The following is a 24,000-nucleotide window of genomic DNA, read 5'->3' as shown; positions in this document are numbered from 1 at the left end:
CCTTTCACGAACGTCGCAGGAGCAACGTTGCTATGGCAACAGCGACTATGATTTGGCACACATTAGCGCTGGTGTGTACAGTGGTCACCCCTGCCACAGATATCACCGGGCTGTGGTCCAGCGGAGTTACAGCCGGGAGAGGAACGCAGGGCTACCCGTGAGGTGGGCGTTAGCAGCCGCCCACGCCCCCGTCTCCACACGAGTTCACCCAGGGACAGAGCTCTGAGCCGCGTTTTCATTTCAGCAGCGCCTCGCTCGGATCCGGAGATCCGAGACGACCTGTCAAAACGCTGACACTCCCGGGGAATTGTTCTAGTGCATGGATGGGCTCTATGGTCCATTCTCAGGGCACTTTCACACCTGCCGGGTTTAGTACTACATTTGAATCGAACCCTGGGTTTCCCCCGCCCCGGTGCAGTTCTTTCGGGCAGGTGTGAATAAGCAATCGAACCCTGGTGTGGATCAAAACAACCGTACCAAGACCCTGTTGAGAGGGTGGTCTCAGTCCGGTTACAAACGAACTGTGGAGCGGATCATTTGCGGTGAGAACATGATCCGACCTAGATCCGACCCAGTTACAGAAAAATTAAATGTTTTGTTTTTTCGGTTTGTCCTACTCAACACTACACATTTCTGTCCGATAAATGAACGACATTAGCAGACACGTTGGTTTTGTTTAGAAATAGTGGTTCGCTTAGAAAAAGGCAGTCTGAGGCACGCTATGGGTCAGGAACCATAGCAGGAAGTGCATGATATGGCAAGTGCATGATAGGAGTCCAATAGCCAATAATATGTGTATTTTATGGGTCCCTGAAAGCCAGTGAATTCGTAACTTTATTAAAAAGTTTGAGAACCAGTGTATAATGCATGCATGGGCCCGAGGGTCTGGGAGAACTGCCTGAATTTGCGACATGCATTATGCAGATCTTTCAGCTGCCATTTTGACTGGCAAGTCTAGCAGAAAATACAACCGCTAAGTTACATAATTGTTCAATTTAAAATAAAACAGACGCAGTATGTTAATTACCCTTTCATCTACAGGAGCACAAAGCCATCTGCCAGGAAATCAGGCAATGATTTTTTTGAATTCCGAATGCAAATTAATTTGGAGGTTTAGTTTTAGAGCACTTTAGCCAGCCTGATTAGCTTTCATTTTCTGTGCTCTTTCGCCGAATTTCGGCTCATTAAAGACAAGATGCGGTGGCAGGAGATTTCTGTAACTTCTACTCAGCAAGGTGGGGGGGTTCTAGCAAAACATATCCAATAAAAAGAAAGAATGCCAAATGTGTAGGAAGCACACAATCAACTGCCGCTTTAATTAACGGTTTAATTAAGACATTCGTTAAAATTTAATGATCAAGACTGTGAAAGGCTGATGGGAGAACAAAAGAGAACCTGGAATACAAAATGACTAAATACCTCGTACGCCAATATTGAAAAGATTAATATTAATGTACTCAAACAAAGGTTGGTAAAATAGTTTAATTTATTCTCTTCGTGAAAAATAAAAGCAGGTTCAGTCCTGGATGTTTGGAGACATTTTTAATGGTTAAAGTAGAAGATGTATTCCTGAGTCACAGGACCAAAGCCAGATCGGAGGACACGCTGTCTGACAGACTGCCCGGACACTAAGCACATCGTGACGCGACGACGTTTCCCTCGATGACCAACTGCACGGACACTTAGCGTCGTCACGTGACGACGTTTCCCTCGATGACTAGCTGCAGGACACTAACCGTGTTGTCATGTGACAGCGTTTTCCCCGATGACTAACTGCACGGACACTAACCCTGTTGTCACGTGACGACGTTTCCCTACAGCCCGATGCCAATGTGAGCGAAAGTGACGGGGGTCCCAGAAAGCCGTTCGTCAGGGATTTGCTGGTACAGTTGGGCCGGTGTTTTTAGAGAAGGGCTGTCCAGGCCGTGACAAAACGCCCTGGCCAACTGCCATGCTCGGCGACAGGGTGATGGAACAAACAAGAAGTTAAAAAATGAAAGCTGCATTGTGGCATCCTGGTGAATGTTTGCTTTGGTATTGGTGGTATGTGGTGATGACGGTTCTGACATCTCAGTACAGGAGACACCAGAGATTTAATCGGTCAGGGAGGTTCAGGGAGGGTTGGAGTCCAAAGATCCCATCATGTCCGTGTCAAATCATAAATAAAATCAAATAAAAAATAAAACTATGGCTGAAACCCACTACAGAAATCAAGACATTCCACCATGATACCATTCATAACTGAATAAAAACCCAAAACCAGCGATGGTCATCATCCACTGAACAAGTCAAGAAGAGAAACAGAGAAGGCTTTAAGTGATGTACTTCCACCAGTCAGGAGGAGAGCGTCCGGTTCACTGTCCCTCAGAGACGAGTACTTGTTTGATTGTTCCCATTCGGTTGTTCCCCCCCCGACCCCCACCTTCCCAGGACAGTCCCACTGGGGGGGGGGGGGGAGGGGTAGTTGTGCGTTTCATCGAGCGTGAAGCGAAGAGAGCTCCTTTCTGTCACTCATCCTCCTTCTGCTCCGACAGGAAGTACTTCTGCTCCAGAATGTTCACAGTGGCCGAGAGAGCACTGAGAAAGGGAGAGAGGGAGAGAGGAGGGAGGGAGAGAGGGAGGGAGAGGGAGAGAGGGAGACAGAGGGAGAGTGAGGGAGGGAGAGAGAGGGAGGGATTAAATGATTGTTCACAAATAAGTTGTTCAAAATTCACTTTCACGAACACGTCTTAAAGTATATATTCCAAAAAATGTGTAACATTGCAATACTTTTCAGACCAAAGATTTCTTTCCCCCCATCCACCTCCTGGAAAGTTTGATTTTACGAGATTAGACGTCATGGTATACCATCGGGCGGCGTCTTTGGATCAAATGTCAATTTTCCGTTTCCCTCCAATCAATATCCTTTCACACAGCGGTGCGTATTCCTCCCCCCAGAGCCACAGACTACAGCTCTGTTTCCCCTTCCTCATTTAACCTCAGACAAACCCACTCCCTGTCCTCCAAAAATTCCCCCGAAAGAGCGGCTTCACTCAAAGAATCATATCGTGGAAACGAATGCGGATCCAACTTCCGTTTCAGCTCAACTTCAAGCTTTGACGGAGGTGGGGGGGGGTGTTCTGTTAGTCATGACTGGATTTGGCAGGTTTTTTTTTCTTTTCTTTTTTTTAGATTATGAGAAAGGATTAGCTCATAATCCTGACAGCAGCTTGTGTTCTGTCAGAGGAACACGGTGGGCACTGCCGGTAATTACACAAAGGTCAGCTGACATGTTGAAGCCACACAGAGAGTGTTGGCGTGCGCCAGGTTTAACAGCACAGAGCGGTGAAGTGTGTCCTTATGAAACGCACAAGAGCACAGCAGCCTGTAGCCTAGTGGCTAAGGTACATTACATTACATTATTGGCATTTGGCAGACGCTCTCATCCAGAGCGACGTACAACAAAGTGCATACCCATAACCAGGGATAAGTTCGCTGAAAGACCCTAGAGGGAAGTACAATTTCAACTGCTACCTGTACAACAAAGATAAGGACAAGGGCCATTTATTTATTTATTTTTTTTTTTTTTTTGAACAAACAAACAAACAGAGCAAAACTATCCAAACACTGCTTACCTAGCCAACTAAAAATACCGATACACAAAGCAAGTCACAGAGACAACAATTAAGGTTCACAGGGAGGTAGGGAGGGATGGGGAGAGGTGCTGCTTGAAGAGGTGTGTCTTCAGCTTGTGTTTGAAGGTGGGGAGAGATTCTATAGTTCTGACCTCAACGGGGAGTTCGTTCCACCACCGTGGAGCCAGAACAGATAGTAGTCGTGAGCGTGAGGTGGAGGTTCTGAGAGGGGGAGGTGCCAAGCGGCCTGTGGAGGCTGAACGAAGAGGTCTGGCAGGGGTGTAGGGTCTGATGATTTTTTGCAGATAAGCAGGGGAAGACCCTTTAACTGCTTGGAAGGCTAGCACCAATGTTTTGAATTTGATGCGAGCCATGACAGGCAGCCAGTGGAGGGAAGTAAGCAGGGGGGTGACGTGTGAGTATTTGGGAAGGTTGAAGACCAGACGAGCTGCTGCATTCTGGATGAGTTGGAGGGGTCTGATGGCGGACGCTGGGAGGCCAGCCAAGAGGGAATTGCAGTAGTCCAGGTGGGACAGAACCATCGCTTGGACCAGGAGCTGGGTCGAGTAGGGGGTGAGAAAGGGGCGGATTCTCCGTATGTTGTATAGGAAGAACCTGCAAGACCGGGTCACCGCCGTAATGTTCTCGGAAAGGGACAGTCTGCTGTCCATCACCACGCCGAGGTTCCTTGCACTGGGTGACGGCGTGAGTGTGGTATCCCCGAGGGAAATGGAGAGATCCAGATGGGGAGAGGTATTAGCAGGGATGAATATCATTTCAGTTTTACCTGGGATGAGCTTTAGATGGTGGTTGTCCATCCAGCTCTGGATGTCCCTCAGGCAAGCAGAGATACGGGCTGAAACCTGCGTATCAGACGGCGGGAACGAGACGAAGAGTTGGGTATCGTCCGCGTAGCAGTGGTAGGATAGCCCATGTGCAGTGATCACAGGGCCAAGGGAGCGAGTGTAAAGAGAAAAAAGAAGTGGGCCAAGGACTGAGCCCTGGGGAACTCCTGTGGCGAGGGGCCGAGGTGTCGATACCGAACCAGCCCAGGCAACCTGGAAGGAGCGAACAGAGAGGTAGGACTCAATCCAGTCCAGGGCTGTGCCACAGATGCCCGTTGCTGAGAGGGCAGACAGGAGGATGGAGTGATCCACAGTGTCGAAGGCAGCAGAGAGATCTAGAAGAATGAGGACAGAGGAGAGGGAGGCTGCTCGTGCGGCATGGAGTGACTCACTGACGGAGAGGAGCGCAGTCTCTGTCGAGTGGCCCGATCTGAAGCCAGACTGATGGGGGTCTAGCAGGTTGTTGTTAGAAAAGAAGGAAGAAAGTTGAGTAGAAGCGGCTCGTTCTATAGTTTTAGAAAGGAAAGGAAGAAGTGATACCGGGCGGTAGTTCTGGATGATGGAGGGATCCAGGGTAGGCTTTTTTAGCAGTGGAGTGATGTGGGCCCTCTTGGAGGATGCCGGAAAACAGCCGGAAGACAGGGAGGAGTTGACAAGGGAGGTGACAAATGGGAGAATGTCAGGTGTGATAGTTTGGAGAACAGAAGAGGGGATAGGGTCAAGGGCACAGGTTGTGGGGCAGTGGGAGAGCAGGAGTTGAGAAACATCAGAGTTTGTAAGGGGGGAGAAAGTGGAAAAGGAAGGGATGGGCCTAGAGGGGGGGATGGGCACAGTGAGGGGGGCGGTGGATCTGCGGATGACTGTGACCTTCTCATCGAAGAAATCAGCAAAGTCATCAGCAGCGAAGGAGGACTGAGGAGGAGGAGGCGGTGCGTTGAGGAGAGAGGAGAAAATGGAGAAAAGTTTCCGGGGGTTAGAAGCGGAGTTCTGAATTTGTGTTTGATAGTATTTTGCTTTGGCGGCAGTGACATCGGAAGAGAATGCGGCCAGGAGAGACTGGTAAGTCATGAGGTCTGAAGCGTCTCTGGATTTCCCCCACTTCCTCTCCGCTGTGCGGAGGCTGGCCCTGGAGGTACGGAGGGTGTCAGATATCCAAGGACTGGGAGGGGATGTGCGAGGTGGCTTTGAGACACTAAGGTACTAAGGTACATGACTGGGGCAGCCTGTAGCCTAGTGGCTAAGGTACATGACTGGGGCAGTCTGTAGCCTAGTGGCTAAGGTACATGACTGGGGCAACCTGTAGCCTAATGGCTAAGGTACATGACTGGGGCAGCCTGTAGCCTAGTGGCTAAGGTACATGACTGGGGCAGTCTGTAGCCTAGTGGCTAAGGTACATGACTGGGACCCTGAAGGTTAGTGGTAACAATCAGCAGCTACACTGAAAATAATACATCAACACAACTTTTATTTTCATTTCTGACATTCCCCCTCCTGATGAAATACACAAGGGCAAGGTCGGTTAAGTGGATTTCAGAGATAATATCATGACTCAGTATATCTGAAATATTCCATATTGTTAGGTCAATACCATGCCTGTTCAGCAGGCTTTCATCTGTGAAGTTCTTACAGGCTTTGAAAGGCGACGGACAAAGGGTGGTTCGGAAGCACACGAGATACGCGTGTTTTTATCCAGGGCTTTACCATTCGCTTCCTGCTTCCACATTAGAATGGGATACACTTCGGCTCAGAGTACAAAAAAAACAACAAAAAAAAAAAACATTAAAAGACGTTTGTTGAACACTGCGTTTAATTCTGGAGAATGCTTGCCATCTGGCGCAGCCTGTAGCCTCGTGGGTAAACTGCATGACTGGGACCCAGTGTAGCCACAGCTGTTGGGCCCTTGAGCAAGGCCCTTTATAATGATAATGATAATTTGTTATTTCGCTGGAGCTTTTTTCCAAAGCGACTCTCAGTTGATTAGACTAATCAGAGGCCAACCCCCCCCCCCGGGTGCAATGTGGGGTTAAGGGCCTTGCTCAAGGGCCCAACAGCTGTGCGAATCTTATAGTGGGGCTACACTGGGGCGTGAACCACCGACCTTCCAAGATACAGGCATGTACCTTGGACACTAGGCTCCACGCTGCCCTTGACCCCGCATTGCTCCAGGGGGGATTGGCCCCAGCTCGGTCTAATCAACTGTAAGCTGCTTTGCAAGGCGCTGACTCACCAGCCAGGCCGTACTACGCGGAACCTCCCGCATGCGGAGAGGTCGATGACGGTGGATCCCAGACGGCATTCCGGGCTCTGGTCTCCGATCGGACTGCCATCCACCACCACTGCCAGGCTGGGCCACAGAGCCCGGAACTCCTGCAGGAGGAACAGAATAAACGCTTTCTGATCCCTGTTACTGACGACTGAGGATCTCTACAGCCATCTACATCCGTCTGTCATTGGTTGGGATAAGCACACAGCATCATGAGCCTGCTCTGTGATTGGTTGGGATAAGCACACAGCATCATGAACCTGCTATGTGATTGGTTGGGATAAACACACAGCATCATGAACCTGCTCTGTGATTGGTTGGGATAAGCACACAGCATCATGAAACTGCCCAGTGATTGGACAGGCATATGCCATGAAAATAAGCCTAACTGATTTTTCCCTGCCCAAAAGTCAATTACATTTTTAACTATGAGAGTATTTAATTAATATTTTACTTACAATATATACATTTTATCAACAGCAAAACAACTGAAATCTATATTCTGCTTGGTGGGGGACCAGGGAGATTCATTTATGTATTCTGGGCTGGGACTAGGGCAGCAGCAGCAGGTAAGGAGCGCGGGGGAAACAGAGTTAAATGTGTGAACGGTGAGCAGGAGGCTGAGTGGAGTACGGGAGCGTTCCTGCTGACTCAGCAGCTGGGACAGCCTGGGCCTGCGTATGGCCTGTCAGCTAGAGCACACTCTGCTGTACACACAAGAGGAAGAGAGGTGTGAGAGAGAGAGAGAGGGAGAGGGAGAGGGAGAGGGGGAGAGAGGGGGAGAGAGAGGGAGAGAGAAGGAGAGAGAGAGAGAGAGAGGGAGAGAGAGAGACAGGGGGAGAGAGAGAGAGAGAGAGAGGGAGAGAGAGAGGGAGGGAGAGAGAGAGAGAGAGAGAGAGAGAGAGAGAGAGAGAGAGAGAGAGAGAGAGAGGGAGGGAGGGAGGAGAGAGAGAGAGAGAGGGAAGGAGAGGGAGAGAGAGGGAGAGAGAGGGAGAGAGAGAAGGAGAGAGAGAGAGAGAGAAGGAAGAGAGAGAGAGGGAGAGGGAGAGGGAGAGGGAGAGAGAGAGAGAGAGAGGGAGGGAGAGAGGGAGAGAGAGGGAGAGAGAGGGAGAGAGAGAGAAGGAGAGAGAGGGAGAGAGGGAGAGGGAGAGGGAGAGGGAGAGGGAGAGAGAGAGAGAGAGAGAGGGAGAGAGAGAGGGAGAGAGAAGGAGGGAGAGAGAGGGAGAGAGAGGGAGAGGGAGAGGGAGAGGGAGAGGGAGAGAGAGAGAGAGAGAGAGAGAGAGAGAGGGAGAGGGAGAGGGAGAGGAGAGGGAGAGGGAGAGGGAGAGAGAGAGAGAGAGAGAGAGAGAGAGAGAGAGGGAGAGAGAAGGAGAGGGGGGGAGAGAGAGAGAGAGAGAGAGAGAGGGAGAGAGAGAGAGAGAGAGAGGGAGAGGGAGAGGGAGAGGGAGAGGGAGAGAGGGAAGGAGAGGGAGAGAGAGGGAGAGAGAGGGAGAGAGAGGGAGAGAGAGGGAAGGAGAGGGAGAGAGAGAGAAGGAGAGAGAGAGAGACAGAGAGACAGAGAGAGAGAGAGAGAGAGAGAGAGGGGTGTGGTACCTCCACAGCGATGGTGCTGGTCTGGGCGCTCACGTTAGCGCTGGTGAGGGCGAGAGGCTCGCCGCACATTTGTGAGAGCTGGCGGATGAAGGCGTGGTCTGGGATCCGCACACCAACCAGCTGCGGTGACACAAAACAGCTCATCCAATCAGCTACAGCAACACAAAACAGCTCATCCAACCAGCTACAGCAACACAAAACAGCTCATCCAATCAGCTACAGCAACACAAACTGTGAATTTGCATTCAAAACCCCTCACAGAACCACAGGGTAGACCCCACACAGTCTGATTTTGCATGCAATACACATGATCCCGGAGGTATTTAAAACAAACTTTAATTTAAATGTCAATTTTATTTTCTGCTAGGAGAAAGAACAGGGCAAGGCATGATGAGTCCTGAGGGGGGTGGTCTTACGGGGGTGAAGGGGTTGAGGTCAGAGTTCAGCGCTGCAGAACGTTCCAGAACCAGCGTCACTGGGCCCGGGAGGAGGTCCCTCAGCAGAGCTTCCGGAACGGTCACCTTACAGAACCTGAGACCCGGATGGAAGAGGACCGTGAGAATCACAATTTCATTATATACGGTTTTAAAAAATGTTACTTCTTCTGAAGAAGAGAGGGGAATGAGATTCCCACATGTTCTGGAGAGAATAAGAGAAGAAGAATAATAAATATTTCCTGTTAATGCAAATACCTAATCAGCCAATCATGTGGCAGCAACGTAATGCATAAAAGGCATGCAGACACGGTCAAGAGGTTCAGCTGCTGTTCAGACCAAACATCACAATGGGAAGAAAGGAGATCTATGTGACTTTGACTGGGGAATGACTGTTGGTGCTAGATGGGGTGGTTTGAGTATCTCAGAAGCTGCTGATCTCCTGGGATTTTCATGCACAGCAGCCTGTAGAGTTCACAGTGAACGGTGCAAAACGACCAAATCGACAGGAAGGCTACAGTAACACTAATATCCACATGTTACAGCTGTGTTATGCAGAAGAGCTCTGAACACACAACACGTTGAACCTTGAAGTGGATGGTCGACAGCAGCAGACCAATAAGTCCATTAAACGCCTAATGAAGTGATCCCTGAGTGTGTGTGCCATCACTTTAACGAGACAACAGAAGGCTTTGCAGGCAAACGTACTTGTAGATGTCTTCTATCTCTCCCACGCAGATGGCTAAGGGCTTCTGGCCGTTTCGTCCTTTAATTTCGTAAACCTTTTTGACGGCGTGCGAGTTCTGCGCTAGGGCCGCCAGGCCGTATATGGTGTCGGTGGGGACGGCGGCGACGTGGCCCTCCTTCAGAGCGCTTACCGTGGCCTTCAGAACCTCGCCCCAGTCTGGAGGGAGAGACGGGGAATGGGTCAAATCGCCAGCGACGACACAAAACGTCCATCTATGGGTCATGCCATGTCAACGCGACGCACTTGTGCATTTCTCGATGACCTACGGTAATGGTGATATCGCAAGTTGAAGTCATCGGGCGTACGCTAATTACTGGGAACGTTGTTAGCCCATAAATGCTGTTTCAGTTTCTTACAAGGCCAAATCAGCATGGCAAATCTCAGAAGAATCTGGTCACTGTGTGGAATAGCTTACCAGGGCATGTAGTGGAGGCAGAAACACAAGACCAGACTTGATATGGAGCCTAGTTGCTAGCTTTTCGGCAAACTAAGCAGTAGGTACACTTTAGTGGTAGGAAAAGGCGAGCACTGTAGGGTTGAATGGCCTGTTCTTGTCATTATGTTATGTTGTGACTATACCCACCCATACCCTGAGCTAAATGCAAAATGCGTTTGCGTTTACGTTTGGCGTCGTTCACCTGGAACGCTTGGAGGTCGGAAGTTGGAAATTGGAAATTTCAACTGGGAAACGGCTGACGGTGAAAGGAACGCAGCCATTGATAAGACCGAAACAGCAGTGCCACATTGTGGATGTCCATTTCAGCTCACTGACAGGTGTCAGTTTGCAGTTGGCAGTGACAAGGAAAATATGCATAACATTACATGCTTAACTTTCAAGAGAACGTACATAACTTGGTAGATATAGCTAGCTAAGCAGAACAGAAACCGGCATTAAAGTAGCTAGCGAAGTGATGCATTAGACTCTAAACTTCTTGCCAATGCATTAGCCATAATAAAGGAATTCAACGCATCCAAATCCAGAGTGCACTGGACGCCATATTTAGCTTGTGGAAAATACAATTCATCCAAATTCTGGGTTAGGTGAACATGAAGAGTTAGTTTAGTATAGCCATCTGTTTCACTAGCTAGCCAGCTTACTACGGGCTACATTGATAATGAGCGTGTGTGTACCACGTACAGTGAGAAGGTTCAATATATCAAACTTAACAAAGTCGAGACATAAACACATTCAAACACGACGGAGGCACGTGTCGCCGGTATTTACCGTGCGGTCCGTCCGAGTCTCCGGGCCGCCCGGGCCCGTTTACAGTCTGTGGCACCAACCGCAGAAGCCGCGTCTTCAGTTCTTTACACATGGTTTTAACGAGGGACGCGGATGTAGAATTGTAAGCGGGTTTGGGTGCAGTGAGGATGCACAGAAATCTTGCCAGTTGCATTAAAAGCCACCCGACTGACAGAACTCAACGAACATGGTCAGATCTGATGAAACCAAGAGCAAGACATTTCCGGGTCACACCTCTCACTTACGTCAGGGGTTCTCTTAAAGAGACAGAGCCGGTGTTAAAGCACCAGCGATCACACAACTGTTTGAAGTGTAGGCCATAATACAATAAGTGAAATATCAGTTTCTAAACCATTTGACCGCAAAGCCGAATCATAATCGCAACACCTACCCCTCACCTCAGAGGAATAATTTCCCTCCAACCATCCAATAATATACCTATTTCATAATGTGGTTTAAGTGGATAAATAATCCTTCTACATTACATTACATTACAGACATTTAGCAGGCACTGTTATCCAGAGCGACGTACAATAAATTGCAAATCAAACCCAGGGACAAGTGCGTTGAGGACCCTAGAGGAAAGTACAGTTAAGTGATCCTAGAGTCCTAGAGTGATCACAAAGATACAACTTTAACCCTTGAAGAATACATCAACTTACCAGCTAGAATACCCCGAATACTACAATAACAATACATAAGTGCTATTATAAGCCATGGCATAGACACGGCTAAGCATAGTAACGAGGGAGAGGTGCAGCCTAAAAAGATTATTCTTCAGTCTGCGCTTAAAGTGGTCAACGACTCCGCTGTTTTGACATCCACAGGCAGGTCATTCCACCACCGTGGGGCCAGAACAGACAGCAGTCGTGACCGAGAAGTGTCGGCGCGACGAGGGGGAGATGCCAGGCGTCTCGAAGTAGCGGAACGGAGGGGTCTGGCTGGTGTTTAAGGGCTGATTACTGTTTGAACGTATGCAGGAGCTGATCCCTGTTGAGAGCATTAAACATGAAAAGGACCCAATTTAGAAAAAAAGAAGAAAAAAAAACCATCTTGTCAAAATTCTGCGATTGCAACTCAGCATACAAACAATTTTTCTTTTTTTTAGTTCCGCAAGAAAATTAACGACATACTATGTCTAATGATAATTACGAGCTTGCCTGTTGTGAGTGGGTTACAGCAGTAGTTCCCAACCAGGTTCCACGTAGGCTACCTGTAGGCAAGTGGTTCCCAACTCGGTCCTGTGGCGCTGCCAATTAGTATCAGGTGTGCCAAATTAGGACTGAAACAAAAACATCGAAGCTTGTATATCTCCGGGAGCAGGGGTGGGACTCATTGCGTTTAAGGGACCAGGAAGCAGAGATGGAGTCTAACGCAGGTAATCATTAAAAAGGCGAAGAAAAACAGAATCTGTTCATTTTTATTATAATACAATCGCAGTGAGAGCATTAAAGTAGACTGGTTTATCGTTTTCAGATTCCGATGCTGTAGTCCAAGGGGCGCAGGCAAATGAACAGGACCCGAAGACCAAGGTGTGTGCATTTATCGGGTGGCGTTGGTGTAGACCCAACCTACGGTTCCTTCTAGCTATATTTCGAATCTCTGCCATGTTGTGAAGAGCCCTCCGGAACATTACTGGAACTGTACACTCTTAGAAAAAGAGCGTTCTGAAAGACTTTTTTTTTGGTCTCGATTCCATAGGGCAGGGACACTCAATCTTTCCGAGAAAGGGCTGGTGTGGGTGTAGGCTTTTGTTTCAACCATTAGTCATTGCTCAGGACCTTGATTAGTAGAATCAGGTGTGTAATTGCATGGTTGGAACAAAAGCCTGCACCAACACCAGCCCTTTCTGGGAAAGATTGAGTATCCCTGCCATAGGGGAACCATCTGTCAAGTATAAACTCCCAAACAACAACAGAGAACCTTTAAATCAGGGGTGTCCAATCTTATCCAGAAAGGGCCAGTGTTTTTGTTAAAACAAAAAACCTGCACCCATGCCAGCCCTTTTAGGATAAGATTGGACACCTCTGCTTTAAGTTCATAGGGTTCTTCTATGACAGAGGTGTCCAATCTTATCCAAAAAGGGCTGGCGTGGGTGCAGGTTTTTGTTTTAACCCAGCAGTAACACACCTGATTATACTAATGGACTAATCGTGGTCTTTAATCAAGACCTTGATGAGTAGAATCAGCTGTCTTAGTCCCATGCTAAAACAACAACCTGCACACACACACACTGGCCCTTTCCAGATAAGACTGGACACCCCTGTTCTATGGTTTCACATGGTTCTAAAAGGAACCTTCGGATAGAGGCGCTATATAAAAGCCTACGTGCACCTGGCGGTCGAGCTGCACGTTCACGCCCGTTTTCCGTTCTGGTTCCTCAGTGGTGGAATGACTTGCCTACCACTGTCAGGACAGCAGAATCCCTCCCCCTCTTTCGACGCAGACTCAAAACCCACCTTTTCAAACTCTACCTTAGTCCTCCCTCCTGATTTCCCCCCCGCCCCTCCTTTCTGTTATCCCTATCCTTGTCTAACCCCCCCAAAAAATGATGACGACTATGTTTAGTTTATGTTCTGTGTATTTTCTAGTTCTGGATGTGATGCTTTGACTTATGGTAGAACCTATGCACTTGTAAGTCGCTTTGGATTAAAAGCGTCTGCCAAATGACAAAAAATGTAAGAAATGTAAATGTAAAGCATTTACCATCCGTTTAAAAAACCCTTGTCCGTGTTGGATGTGACCCAGCATGTCGCACTAACCCCGCTCAGGCCCCCACTCAGGCCTCCGCTCCGCTGGTGGAGGACCTGGATGAGCGTCTGGAGGAGCTGCAGGACAGGATGGAGCTGCTGGACCGGCTGATGGAGGACTTTCAGAGTCTCCAGGCCATTGTGCAGGTGTAGTCCCTAACCCTTCACCCACCTCCCCACTAACCCCTGAGCAGACTGTAACATTACCCTTCTTTTCCAGGACAAAGTCCTCGGAGACAGAACCATTGAATCTATCCAGCAGGATCCCAGTCACTGATGTGTGTGTGTGTGTGTGTGTGTACAACAATAAAGACAAAGCATTTCAGTTGAGTTTCGATTAATGAGCAAAAAAATCAAACGGATCAACATAGGATTTAATTAGTATTATATTGCTTTCAATTCCAAAAAATGTTAAATTGTTTTTTTTGTTTTTTTTACTTAATCATAATACAATATTACTTTATACAAAACAAGCATATAAGCAAACCTTTTCACATTATACATTCTTTAAAAATACAAATCTTTACATGTTAATTTTTTTTTTTTCCTCACTCTTTGGGACTTGGAGACATTCTCTTCCTTTGGAAGCATTTGTATATCACCATCTTGTCACACTTGCAGAGTAGGCTCACATTACAGACGGACCTGAACCCAGGGCTCTGGTTCTGGTTCTGGCCCGCTGTGCGAAGCCCAGCAGAGCCAACCCCACGTGTACGAGTAACTGGGCCGGCCCACTGTCACCCATCTCCCAAAGCGCTGATCCGGAAAAGAAAACCAAAGGCCAGCCATCATCAAATCCGCACCTTGAATCCAAATCCAGCCCCTGGTTTTCTTTCCTCCCTAATTGGCTGAACAGTTAAGTGCTACTGATTGGCCAGACGGTCTTCGCACCCGACTCCCGGGTAAAGGGAGGGTGGAAAACGGGCGGCTCTCGGACCTTCGAGGACCGTGATTTTGATGATCCCTGCCATAGACGCGTGAAACGGGTGGCGCACTGTGACGAGACTTGCTATGTGTGACAAAAAACAAACAGACAGCAATCAGCAGTTCCAGCTTAATGTACATAAACTACAACATTCGGGGGGAGGTGGGGAAACAACAGAAAAAATGCTGAACTACAGGATTTCTGCAGAGTAAACACGAGCTTGGCAGAAAAAAACCTGGGATGCAGAGTTTTCTGCATGGAAAAAAAACAGGTCGCTCCGATGGTCAAAGGGACCTTAAAAACGCAGGAAATTGGGTTGCATCAGGAGCGTCACTTAGCTCAAAATGTTTCACCTGAACAGCGTCGCCCACCACAGCATCCTAAAAATTCTTAGAACAGAATTACACAAACGTCTCAATCCCACCCACGGATAACGCGATTTGTGAACAAGAGGGGGAGATTTATGCAAGAATGACACACAAGAGTGTCCACAAAGTCTCTCCTCGGGCCCGAAACCACCTTTGAGGCATGAAATGAACGAGAAAAGATGCATTTTGATAAAAGGAAGAAAGGTGATCTCTACTGCTTGCCGTGAACAAAGTCTAACCAACGAGAAACAAAATCGGAATGGAAGGGTTGAATAGTCATAGACGTGAAACCAAAGGTTAACATTTAGACACACAAATTTGTCCTTCCCTGCCAAGTAGGGTGGGTGTCTAAACCGTCAAGACCCGGTCCGTCACCACCCGCAACCATTTTAAAACAAGCCACGGTTCCCCTTCTTACTCTACCACAGTGGTACCAACCCTGGCCCTAGAGGGCCACAGGGTGTGCTGGTTTTTGTTGTTACTCAGCACTAAATTAATCGATTAGAGCAGGTGATTACACGGTTAACTCACCTCACCTGGTTACATGGGTCTCACAGCAGGGTGCTGATTTTAAGGTGAAAACAAAAACCCTCCAGGACCAGGGTTGGAGACCACTGCTCTCCTGCATACCAAGCAACCACTGCATCCCGAAATCAAACCCCCTTCAGCCCCCGAGAGCCTGTATCCATCCCCGGCACCAGCACACGCGTGTTTGGCTGCACCTGCACGCTGCATAGTTAACGGTCACCTTCAGGACAGGACCTAACGGCAGGTAAGTGAAATGATGATTAGACACCAGCTGGTCAACCCCCCCTCCCCTGGCCCATGAAATCCAGCACATCCTCTCAAAAAAAACCCCCCAAAAAAAACCATCCCACTTCAACAGACATTTCTATAGAAGACGACGGTCAGTCCAGTGAAAGCCACACATTCGACACACAGACAACACAAGAGATTTATAAACCGATACAATGACAAGCATGATTCACAACACCTTTTCCTATACCAAATAGGACGTCTCTACCCTAAAGTGCTTTGAGTACCATATATAAAATAAAAAATAATATAAAAAACAGTAATCTATCTTATTTGTTATCTGAATCGCAAACATATTACATCGTCATGAAGACAAAAAAAACCACACAAACTATACACAGGAGAAACTGGCTGCATTCAAAGTCAACGGTTAAAATAACGTGTTCTACAATGCATCACAACCTGGGAATTTACCCTGGGGAGAGAGAACTGAACACGCTCATACGCTTACAACCGCACTCGGAGTTGTGTAAAACGTAGATGCATATCCAAAAAAAGGTCCACAGGGAATTAAATCAGCTGGACAAGCTGAGCACAGGTAAACATCTACCACCTTTAGGATGCAGGTTAACCCAGGTAAAGATCCACCACCTTTAGGATGCAGGTTAACCCAGGTAAAGATCCACCACCTTTAGGATGCAGGTTAACCCAGGTAAAGATCTACCACCTTTAGGATGCAAGTTAACCCAGGTAAAGATCCACCACCTTTAGGATGCAGGTTAACCCAGGTAAAGATCTACCACCTTTAGGATGCAGGTTAACCCAGGTAAAGATCCACCACCTTTAGGATGCAGGTTAACCCAGGTGAAGATCCACCACCTTTAGGATGCAGGTTAACCCAGGTAAAGATCCACCACCTTTAGGACCTTTAGGAAACTCTCTTAGGTGGCTTAAGTACTGTCAAGGCATAACTGCTGATGATGTTTCCATAGTGAGCAATCTTCATTTTGCATATTAAACCGAGAGATGAGCAATTAAGTCACAGGAGCTGCTGACTAAACTCAGGGAGAGGGGGGGAAAATATAACCAGAAAACTGCTATAGAAACGAACAAAAAAAATGATAATCTTCGCCACCTATGAAAATTCGGTGACACTTTACTTGAACCCCCTCGGCATAACAGAGATGATGTCAGTTGATATGAAACGGTCATACTTTTATCTGTAAATGTTTTGCATGTCTTGAAATTTAAGTTTACATAATTTGACATAACCTGCACTTGCTTGTGTTACGTCAGCCTTACAGCGAGGGGTTCTAACGGAGCCCAACGGAGCCCAAACGGAGGCAGATTAACCTATGGCAGGCGAGGGCTTCGTGAGGGGACAGCCTACCTCTGAGGACAGGGCTTTTTGCTTTTGATCTAGTCGGACAGGAAGGATGAATTGGACCAACTGTGCTCATGGGAAGTGTAGTTCTTAAACCAAAGCCGTCCTTGTCTGCCTGCTTTGCACATCCAGGAAGTAGAGAGTCCATCTTTGAATGACAGATAGGCCTATGGTTACTGTGGTAACCAAGGGAGTGCCCCCTTATCTCTTAACTCAAGCGGTATCACTGGATTACATCAGAACTGGAGGCTTTAGTTCCAGCCCGGCACCGAAAAACCCAATTTCACAAAACTAATCACTCAATCAATCCCCTGATTTGGGCTTTTTAGTGCTGGACTAGGAGATAAGGGTGTACCTTCACCTGCCTCCCTCAGATGAGACGGAACTTCTCATCAGTTACCTGGAGCTGCTGAGACACCTGGTGCACCCGTGGCTGTTTGAGGTGAAATCTACCCAATCACATCGCCTGCTGTCACTGATGAAAGCCAATCGAACGCTCGGTGCCTAATCCAGAAGCCGACCTCGCACAACCCGACTCGACATCTAAAGGGCTACTCCAGACAAACGTTTAGCATCAATACCATCTGCATATCACACATATGTAATGCCACAGAACCAACTGCATTTCATATACAAACGGCCAGTAAGAGAGAGAGAGAGAGGGAGACATGTCCATGTCTTTTTAAAGTCTCCAAACCCAAAAAAATAAAAAATAAAATCTAAATAATTGGATCTATACAAAAATACAAATTGAAAAAAATATAATAACAATAATGAAAGCAAGTCTATATTTATAAACATCTATACACATTATGTCATTTCATGTCCCCCCCCCCCCACCCCCGCCCGTACAGCCAAGATAGTGTTAAACAACAAGAGTCACAAGAGTGGTTTACCTAAGTCACCGTTAGGTAGTGCAAGAGAAGGGGCGAAGAGGGCCGATTTCAGGGCGTTAAAATTCATTTCTGTACAAGATGGCCACCAGGAGCCCATTTTAAATAAATAAGGTTTCCGTTGGAATAAGTCCCATTTACATTCTCCCTGAGCGGGCCTTTAAAACAACATGCCGAGTCACTTTTCATTGCCGCGTGGTTGCCACGGTCCTGACGCCGGCGAGGGAAAAATCGGTCGGTCGCGGATCTTTCCGGAGAAGGGCGGGGGGATGGTTTAATGAGTTAGGCAGAGAGATCTGAGATAATTGTCGGTTTTTCAGTGACAGGTTTGAAGACCACCGTTAAGTGTCGCAAAGCGCGGGACACAATCTGGCAAACATGTTTAAGGGAGGAGGGCAGGGGCAGAAGTGCAGGACACAATCTGGCAAACATGTTTAAGGGAGGAGGGCAGGGGCAAAAGGGAGAGCAAAAATGGCAAAAAATAGGACTGTAGATTCAGAGAATTTAGAAATAATATTTCCCGATTAATTTGCCTTAATCAACTCTGCCTCATTGCCCCGGCGAAAACTATGGGCGGGAATGAAACCTTCCGCCATACGTGTTTCTCTGCATCTCCAGAATTCAAACCAAGCGCTGAAAGAGCCGCACTACAGACAGGGAAAGGCAGTGTGTTCGGTGCTTCCCCTTGAGGCCAGGGACCTGAACCGCCCCTGAGCTGAAACCACAACCCACCGCTGCACTACAGGCGGAAATCAAATGTTTAATAAATTAACACGTAAAATAATCAAAAAAATTAAATATTAAATTTACCAATAGGCAACTTTTGTTTACAAATGAGTAGACAAATTCAATTTAAAAAGGCAAGCAAAAATTGTTATGGGTCGTTTTTTTAAACCATTGGTACAAATAAAATGAAATAATAACAATAATAATAATATAAAATAAGATTAGAAAAAGTAACACATCAGCCTACAATCACATTTTCTGGACTATACTAGCCGTTCCTAGTAAAACTTGTACTCAAAAGTTGTCCCTGCTTGACGACACACTTGGGAGGGACATGGATTGTGAGGGAACTTGCATCCGTGACAGTTTTTCGTTAATGCCCTCCTGGTGAATCTCGGCTGAACCTTTTTCAGAGGGTGAAAAAGCGCTGACACTGCATTCTGCTAACCCCCCCCGCCCCCCGCCCCCCGCCGCACGCCTCAGGTTCAGTCTGAGTGCTGAACTCCAGACAGTGCAGAGATATATTCAGCCACCAAATCCTTTCAGTTTTTTTTACACACACTGCATTAGACCGTGCGTAAAGTCGCACTGAGCATATCGGAAACAATCTCCTGCCCTTTAAGGCATCAGTGCTTCAGTTATCATTTCACTCTCCACGCTACGCTACGCTATCAGCGGTCAGCGAACGTGCATCAGATGCCTAACTGTAACTTCGCGATGCATACTTGCGTTGTGCTGAACCGTTGCAGGAACGCGGTTGGGACCGTTTGCCGTGACAACGCTTGGCGTCGACTCCGCTTCGTGAGAATTCGGGCGACAAGGCGGAACAAGGCGGAACACGCCTCCCACCCTCCCCCCCCCCCCCCCCCTCCAGACCCCGCCCAGATCTCACGGGCGGCTGTGATGACAGCGGCGCTTTAAGTGCAGGAGCGACCAATCAGAATGCACTGCTGGTTTAAAAAAAACAAAACAAAAAAAACAAAAAAACAAAACCAAAATAAAAATATAAAATCAAATAAAAACAAAAGGGAAACTGACCAATAGAAGGACGCGGTGTTGGTGGAGGCGGCAGGCGTTTGTGTCGCCAGGGCGACGCGTGGACCTCAGCACCACTGCTGGGGGAGAAGAGGAGCGGACATGGGGGGGGGGGGGGGGGGGGCAGTTATTTTGCGAAGCTGCCCCCGGCTGCCGAGCCGCTGCCCCCCCCGGCGATGGGGAAGTCGGGGACGAGCAGCAGGGCCTCGATGTTCCCCGGCGTCTCCGGACTCTGCAGGGACAGGAAGTCCGACATGTCCATGTTGACGAGGGCGTCGGCCTGCGTCTCGGGGGGCGGGGCTAAGAGCGCGTCGGGGAACGTCTGCGCGGCGGGGGCGGGGCCCGGGGCGGGGGGCGGGGCCTCGGCGGCCGGGTTGGGGGGCGGGACGGGGACCGGGCGGGGCGGGGCCGGCTCGGCTGCGGGGGCGGGGGCGGGGGGCGTGTCCGTGGGCTGGTCCGCGGGGGGGGCCGAGCTCTTGCTCCTGTCCTTGCCGTCCCGACAGGAGCAGTGGCACTGGCACGACTCCTCCTGCTTGATGATGATCACGGGCACGCTCAGACCAATCTGCTGCACCGCGTTGCCTAGGAGACGCAGGGGCGGAGCCACATCAACCTACCAATCAGACTCTGGTTTTACATGCAGTGCCATTCACAAGCACAAGACCGTTAACCAACTACCACATACTGCTCTTACTGGTGTACAGCAGGGCTCTTAATTCACTTCTGTGAATGACTGTGTGGTCTCTTTTTTAAAGTGGTGCATACGGACACAAGCGTGTTGTGCATTCCATAGCTTATATAGTCCATGGCTTACATAGTCCGACCATTAACTGCTGTGTACACAGTGGTGACATTCCTTCAGATAAAAACACTGATAATGTGACTGATGTGTTTTAAAGGGGGGTAGTGAACAGGGGGGGTGAACACAGATAAGAGTGAACACAGGCAGGAGAGCAGAGCTGACACAGGGGGAGTGAACACAGGCAGGGAGGGTGAACACAGGCAGGGAGAGTGAACACAGGCAGGGAGAGCAGAGCTGACACAGGGAGGGTGAACACAGGCAGGGAGAGTGAACACAGGCAGGGAGAGTGAACACAGGCAGGGAGAGTGAACACAGGCAGGGAGAGTGAACACAGGCAGAGAGAGTGAACACAGGCAGAAGAGCAGAGCTGACGCAGGATGGAGGATTACCTGCACTCCCGGACACAGGGATGGCGGTGGTGAAGAACACCTTCTCTACCTTCGTACCCTGCTGCTGTGAGAGACAAAGAGAGAGGGGTTAGCCACACTATTACTCACACACACACTCTCTCACACACACTCACTCACACTCACACTCACACTCACACTCACACTCACACTCACACTCACACTCACACTCACACTCACACTCACACTCACACTCTCACTCTCACTCTCACTCTCACTCTCACACACACTCTCACACACACACACACACACACACACACACACACACACACACACACACACACACACAGTCTCTCAGCTGAAGTCAGATTGATCAATAAAGGAAAGAGAACATCGTAGGGCTCTGTGTGGGTTCTGTGTGGGTTCTGTGTGGGTTCTGTGTGGGTTCTGTGTGGGTTCTGTGTGGGTTCTGTGTGGGTGAGGGGGTTCTGCAGACTCACCGTCTGCTCCGTGTTCTGTGTGCCGGTGCTGCTGTTGATGATCCACTGCAGGTTCTGGTCGGACATGACGATCCCGGGCAGGCCCTGCTGGGGGGCCATGGTGAGGGTGGGGGGGCCCGTGCTGGCGGTTAAAGGCACGCTGTGCACCGTCGGGGCGGCCGCGGGGGGCGGGGGCGTCTCCGCGGTGACGGTCGCCGCTGTGACGGTCGCCGTGGCAACGGCGGCCGCGGCAGGGGGCGCGGCCTGGGAGGAGCCGGGGGCGGGGTCCTGCGGCAGGAAGGTCGGCTGCAGGGACAGGAAGTGCTGGACCGGGGGCGGGGCAGGCACTTCCTGGGCGGGAACGAAGGGGGCGGAGCCAGGGGCAGGGCCTTGTGCGGGGTGGGCGGGGCTCTCCGGGACGGGCGTGGTCAGGGAGGGGGAGGAGGCGGAGAACGGCAGGGGGAGGGAGAGGAGGGAGGCGGGGTCCGAGGCGGCAGGAGGGGCAGGGCTTTCCGAGGGGAACGCCTCCACCAGCCCGTCTGTGGGAGAGGGAGGCGGGTTCAGCGTTTAGCCAACAGACCGTCTCAGTTACCCCAGTGTTAATACACTTATAGATACTAAAACCACTTTCTCTCATGCGGTTTCCTGCTCTGACTGCTCTTAGTCTCTTACATTCACTGTACGCATTTATTCAAACTACAACCAAAGATGCCTATGTTGAGTCACAGCACGATGTAAACCTTTTCACTTCATTGCAAGGCACTCTGGATAAGAGCATCTGCTAAATGCCTGTAATGTAATGTATTTCTTGCCTTGCCTGGAAGATGAATGTCTTTTTTATTGGGATTGGTAATAAGTATACTAATTTCTGTTAGATAAAAAGGCTAGAGGCAGGAGGTGATGGAGATTCTCTCTTCTTCAGCTCTCGTCCTGTAAGGCTAATGGTTTCACTTTTAATCTTGAAAATTCAGGCCCAGGAAAGCAGGGGATGTGTGAGTTAACTGTGTGACTGTGTGACTGATCAAGTACCAGCCAATACCGGCACAGGGGCGGGGCTCACCTGAAGGCGGAGCCTCATCCTGACTGACGCTGTTTTCTGGGCTCTGGAACATCAGCTCGAATATCCGCACAGGGGTGACATTATTCAGGTCCAGACCCTGAGACTGTTAGATTCCACACGCAGACACACAGAGAGAGACACACAGAGTTAAACAGCAGTAATACAGTTTTCAGATGCAGGCTTTGAGATGCGCACGCGCGCACTCCCGTGCACTCCCGTGCACTCCCGTGCACTCTCACAGGCACTCTCACGTGCACTCCCATACACTCTCACGTGCACTCCCATACACTCTCACGTGCACTCCCACACACTCTCACGTGCACTCCCACACACTCTCACGTGCACTCCCACACACTCTCACGTGCACTCCCACACACTCTCACGTGCACTCCCACACACTCTCACGTGCACTCCCACACACTCTCACGTGCACTCCCACACACTCTCACGGGCAGTGGGCAGCGGGCAGTGGGCAGACTCACATTGTGCAGGTTCTCCCGCAGCTCAGAATCGGTGGAGATGAGGCTCAGGTCACTCAGGCAGAGAGAGTGATTTGCATCCTGTAACGAAACAGAAACCCACATGGAAATCAAAGCGAAGGCCAACAGTTTTCCACACACAAATTACTAACACTCATCCTGCAATACAGATTTTCCTTCAAGCCTTCCACAGCACAAATTAAATTCTGCACAATATTAGCCGTGTATTCATAAACGTTTCATCCCTTCCCAACCTGGCCTGCTGTCTTTTCGAAAATAAAGCATAAAAGTTATTAAAAGCAATTATGAAAAAATGTGTGTGCGACAAAAAAGAAGAAGTGCTGCCTCAAAAAATGTGGTGTCATGAGAAACTGGTTGAGGGGAAAGTGGTGCATTGTGGGATAACTCACTTCGGATTGGCTGAGGGACATGGTGCAGGGGTGTGATGCATTGTGGGATGCACTGTTGGATAACTCACTTCAGATTGGCTGAGGGACACGGTGTAGGGGCCCTTGTCGTGGCCCTTGATGTGGCTCTTCAGGCTGTACTGGGAGCTGAAGGTCTTCTCACAGCCGTCGCTGGGGCAGTAGAACGGCTTCTCTCCTGTAGCGCCATTACAGAAACCACGTTTAAAATAACCTCCATTACAGAAACCACGTTTAAAATAACCTCCATTACAGAAACCACGTTTAAAATAACCTCCATTACAGAAACCACGTTTAAAATAACCTCCATTACAGAAACCACGTTTAAAACAACCTCCATTACAGAAACCATGTCTAAAACAACCTCCATTACAGAAACCACATTTAAAACAACCTCCATTACAGAAACCACGTTTAAAATAACCTCCTTTACAGAAACCACGTTTAAAATAACCGCCATTACAGAAACCATGTCTAAAACAACCTCCATTACAGAAACCACGTTTAAAACAACCTCCATTACAGAAACCACGTTTAAAATAACCGCCATAACAGAAACCACATTTAAAATAACCGCCATTACAAAAACCACGTCTAAAACAACCTCCATTACAGAAACCAGGCTCAAAATAACCACCATTACATTACAGAAACCATGTTTAAAATAACCTCCATCACAGAAACCATGTTTAAAATTACCTCCATTACAGAAACCATGTTTAAAATAACCTCCATTACATTACAGAAACCATGTTTAAAATAACCTCCATCACAGAAACCATGTTTAAAATTACCTCCATTACAGAAACCATGTTTAAAATAACCTCCATT

At 48.8% G+C, this 24,000-nt stretch overlaps 2 protein-coding genes across 3 annotated transcripts in view; both read right to left on the bottom strand.

The window, feature by feature from the left end:
* Positions 1-1,468: 1,468 nt before the first annotated feature.
* On the bottom strand, positions 1,469-12,025 carry yrdc (yrdC N(6)-threonylcarbamoyltransferase domain containing). 2 transcript variants are annotated; one of them, XM_061216332.1, is made up of 7 exons: positions 11,901-12,025; positions 10,723-10,937; positions 9,458-9,653; positions 8,732-8,846; positions 8,316-8,435; positions 6,687-6,826; positions 1,469-2,577 (listed from the first exon to the last, which is right to left on the bottom strand). In XM_061216332.1, exons 2-7 carry the CDS (start codon positions 10,892-10,894, stop codon positions 2,508-2,510), a joined length of 813 nt encoding a protein of 270 aa, XP_061072316.1. In that variant the 5' UTR covers positions 10,895-10,937; positions 11,901-12,025; the 3' UTR covers positions 1,469-2,507. The 2 variants fall into 2 exon arrangements, with proteins under 2 accessions (XP_061072316.1, XP_061072324.1); XM_061216340.1 differs by lacking the exon at positions 11,901-12,025 and adding an exon at positions 11,403-11,744.
* Positions 12,026-19,704: 7,679 nt separating this feature from the next.
* The window catches only part of mtf1 (metal-regulatory transcription factor 1), a 23,106-nt gene continuing 18,810 nt past the window's right edge, over positions 19,705-24,000 (bottom strand). The window contains exons 6-11 of the mRNA XM_061253619.1: positions 23,223-23,347; positions 22,748-22,825; positions 22,266-22,368; positions 21,227-21,744; positions 20,769-20,832; positions 19,705-20,159 (exon numbers count right to left, since the gene is read on the bottom strand). Coding sequence (XP_061109603.1) covers positions 19,705-20,159; positions 20,769-20,832; positions 21,227-21,744; positions 22,266-22,368; positions 22,748-22,825; positions 23,223-23,347 — 1,343 coding nt within the window. The remainder of the gene's footprint in view (positions 20,160-20,768; positions 20,833-21,226; positions 21,745-22,265; positions 22,369-22,747; positions 22,826-23,222; positions 23,348-24,000) is intronic.

The sequence above is a fragment of the Conger conger genome, chromosome 1 (genome assembly GCF_963514075.1).
Source record: "Conger conger chromosome 1, fConCon1.1, whole genome shotgun sequence".
Classification (NCBI taxonomy): domain Eukaryota; kingdom Metazoa; phylum Chordata; class Actinopteri; order Anguilliformes; family Congridae; genus Conger; species Conger conger.
This window is presented reverse-complemented; position numbering and strand designations above follow the sequence as displayed.

Coding starts and splice junctions, on each gene's coding strand:
- yrdc (XM_061216332.1), bottom strand. CDS start 10,894: ATGCAACTGGCAAGATTTCTGTGCATCCTCACTGCACCCAAACCCGCT. Junction 9,654..10,722: donor AGACTCGGACGGACCGCACG/GTAAATACCGGC, acceptor CTCTCCCTCCAG/ACTGGGGCGAGGTTCTGAAG. Junction 8,436..8,731: donor ACCTCAACCCCTTCACCCCC/GTAAGACCACCC, acceptor GTGTCACCGCAG/CTGGTTGGTGTGCGGATCCC.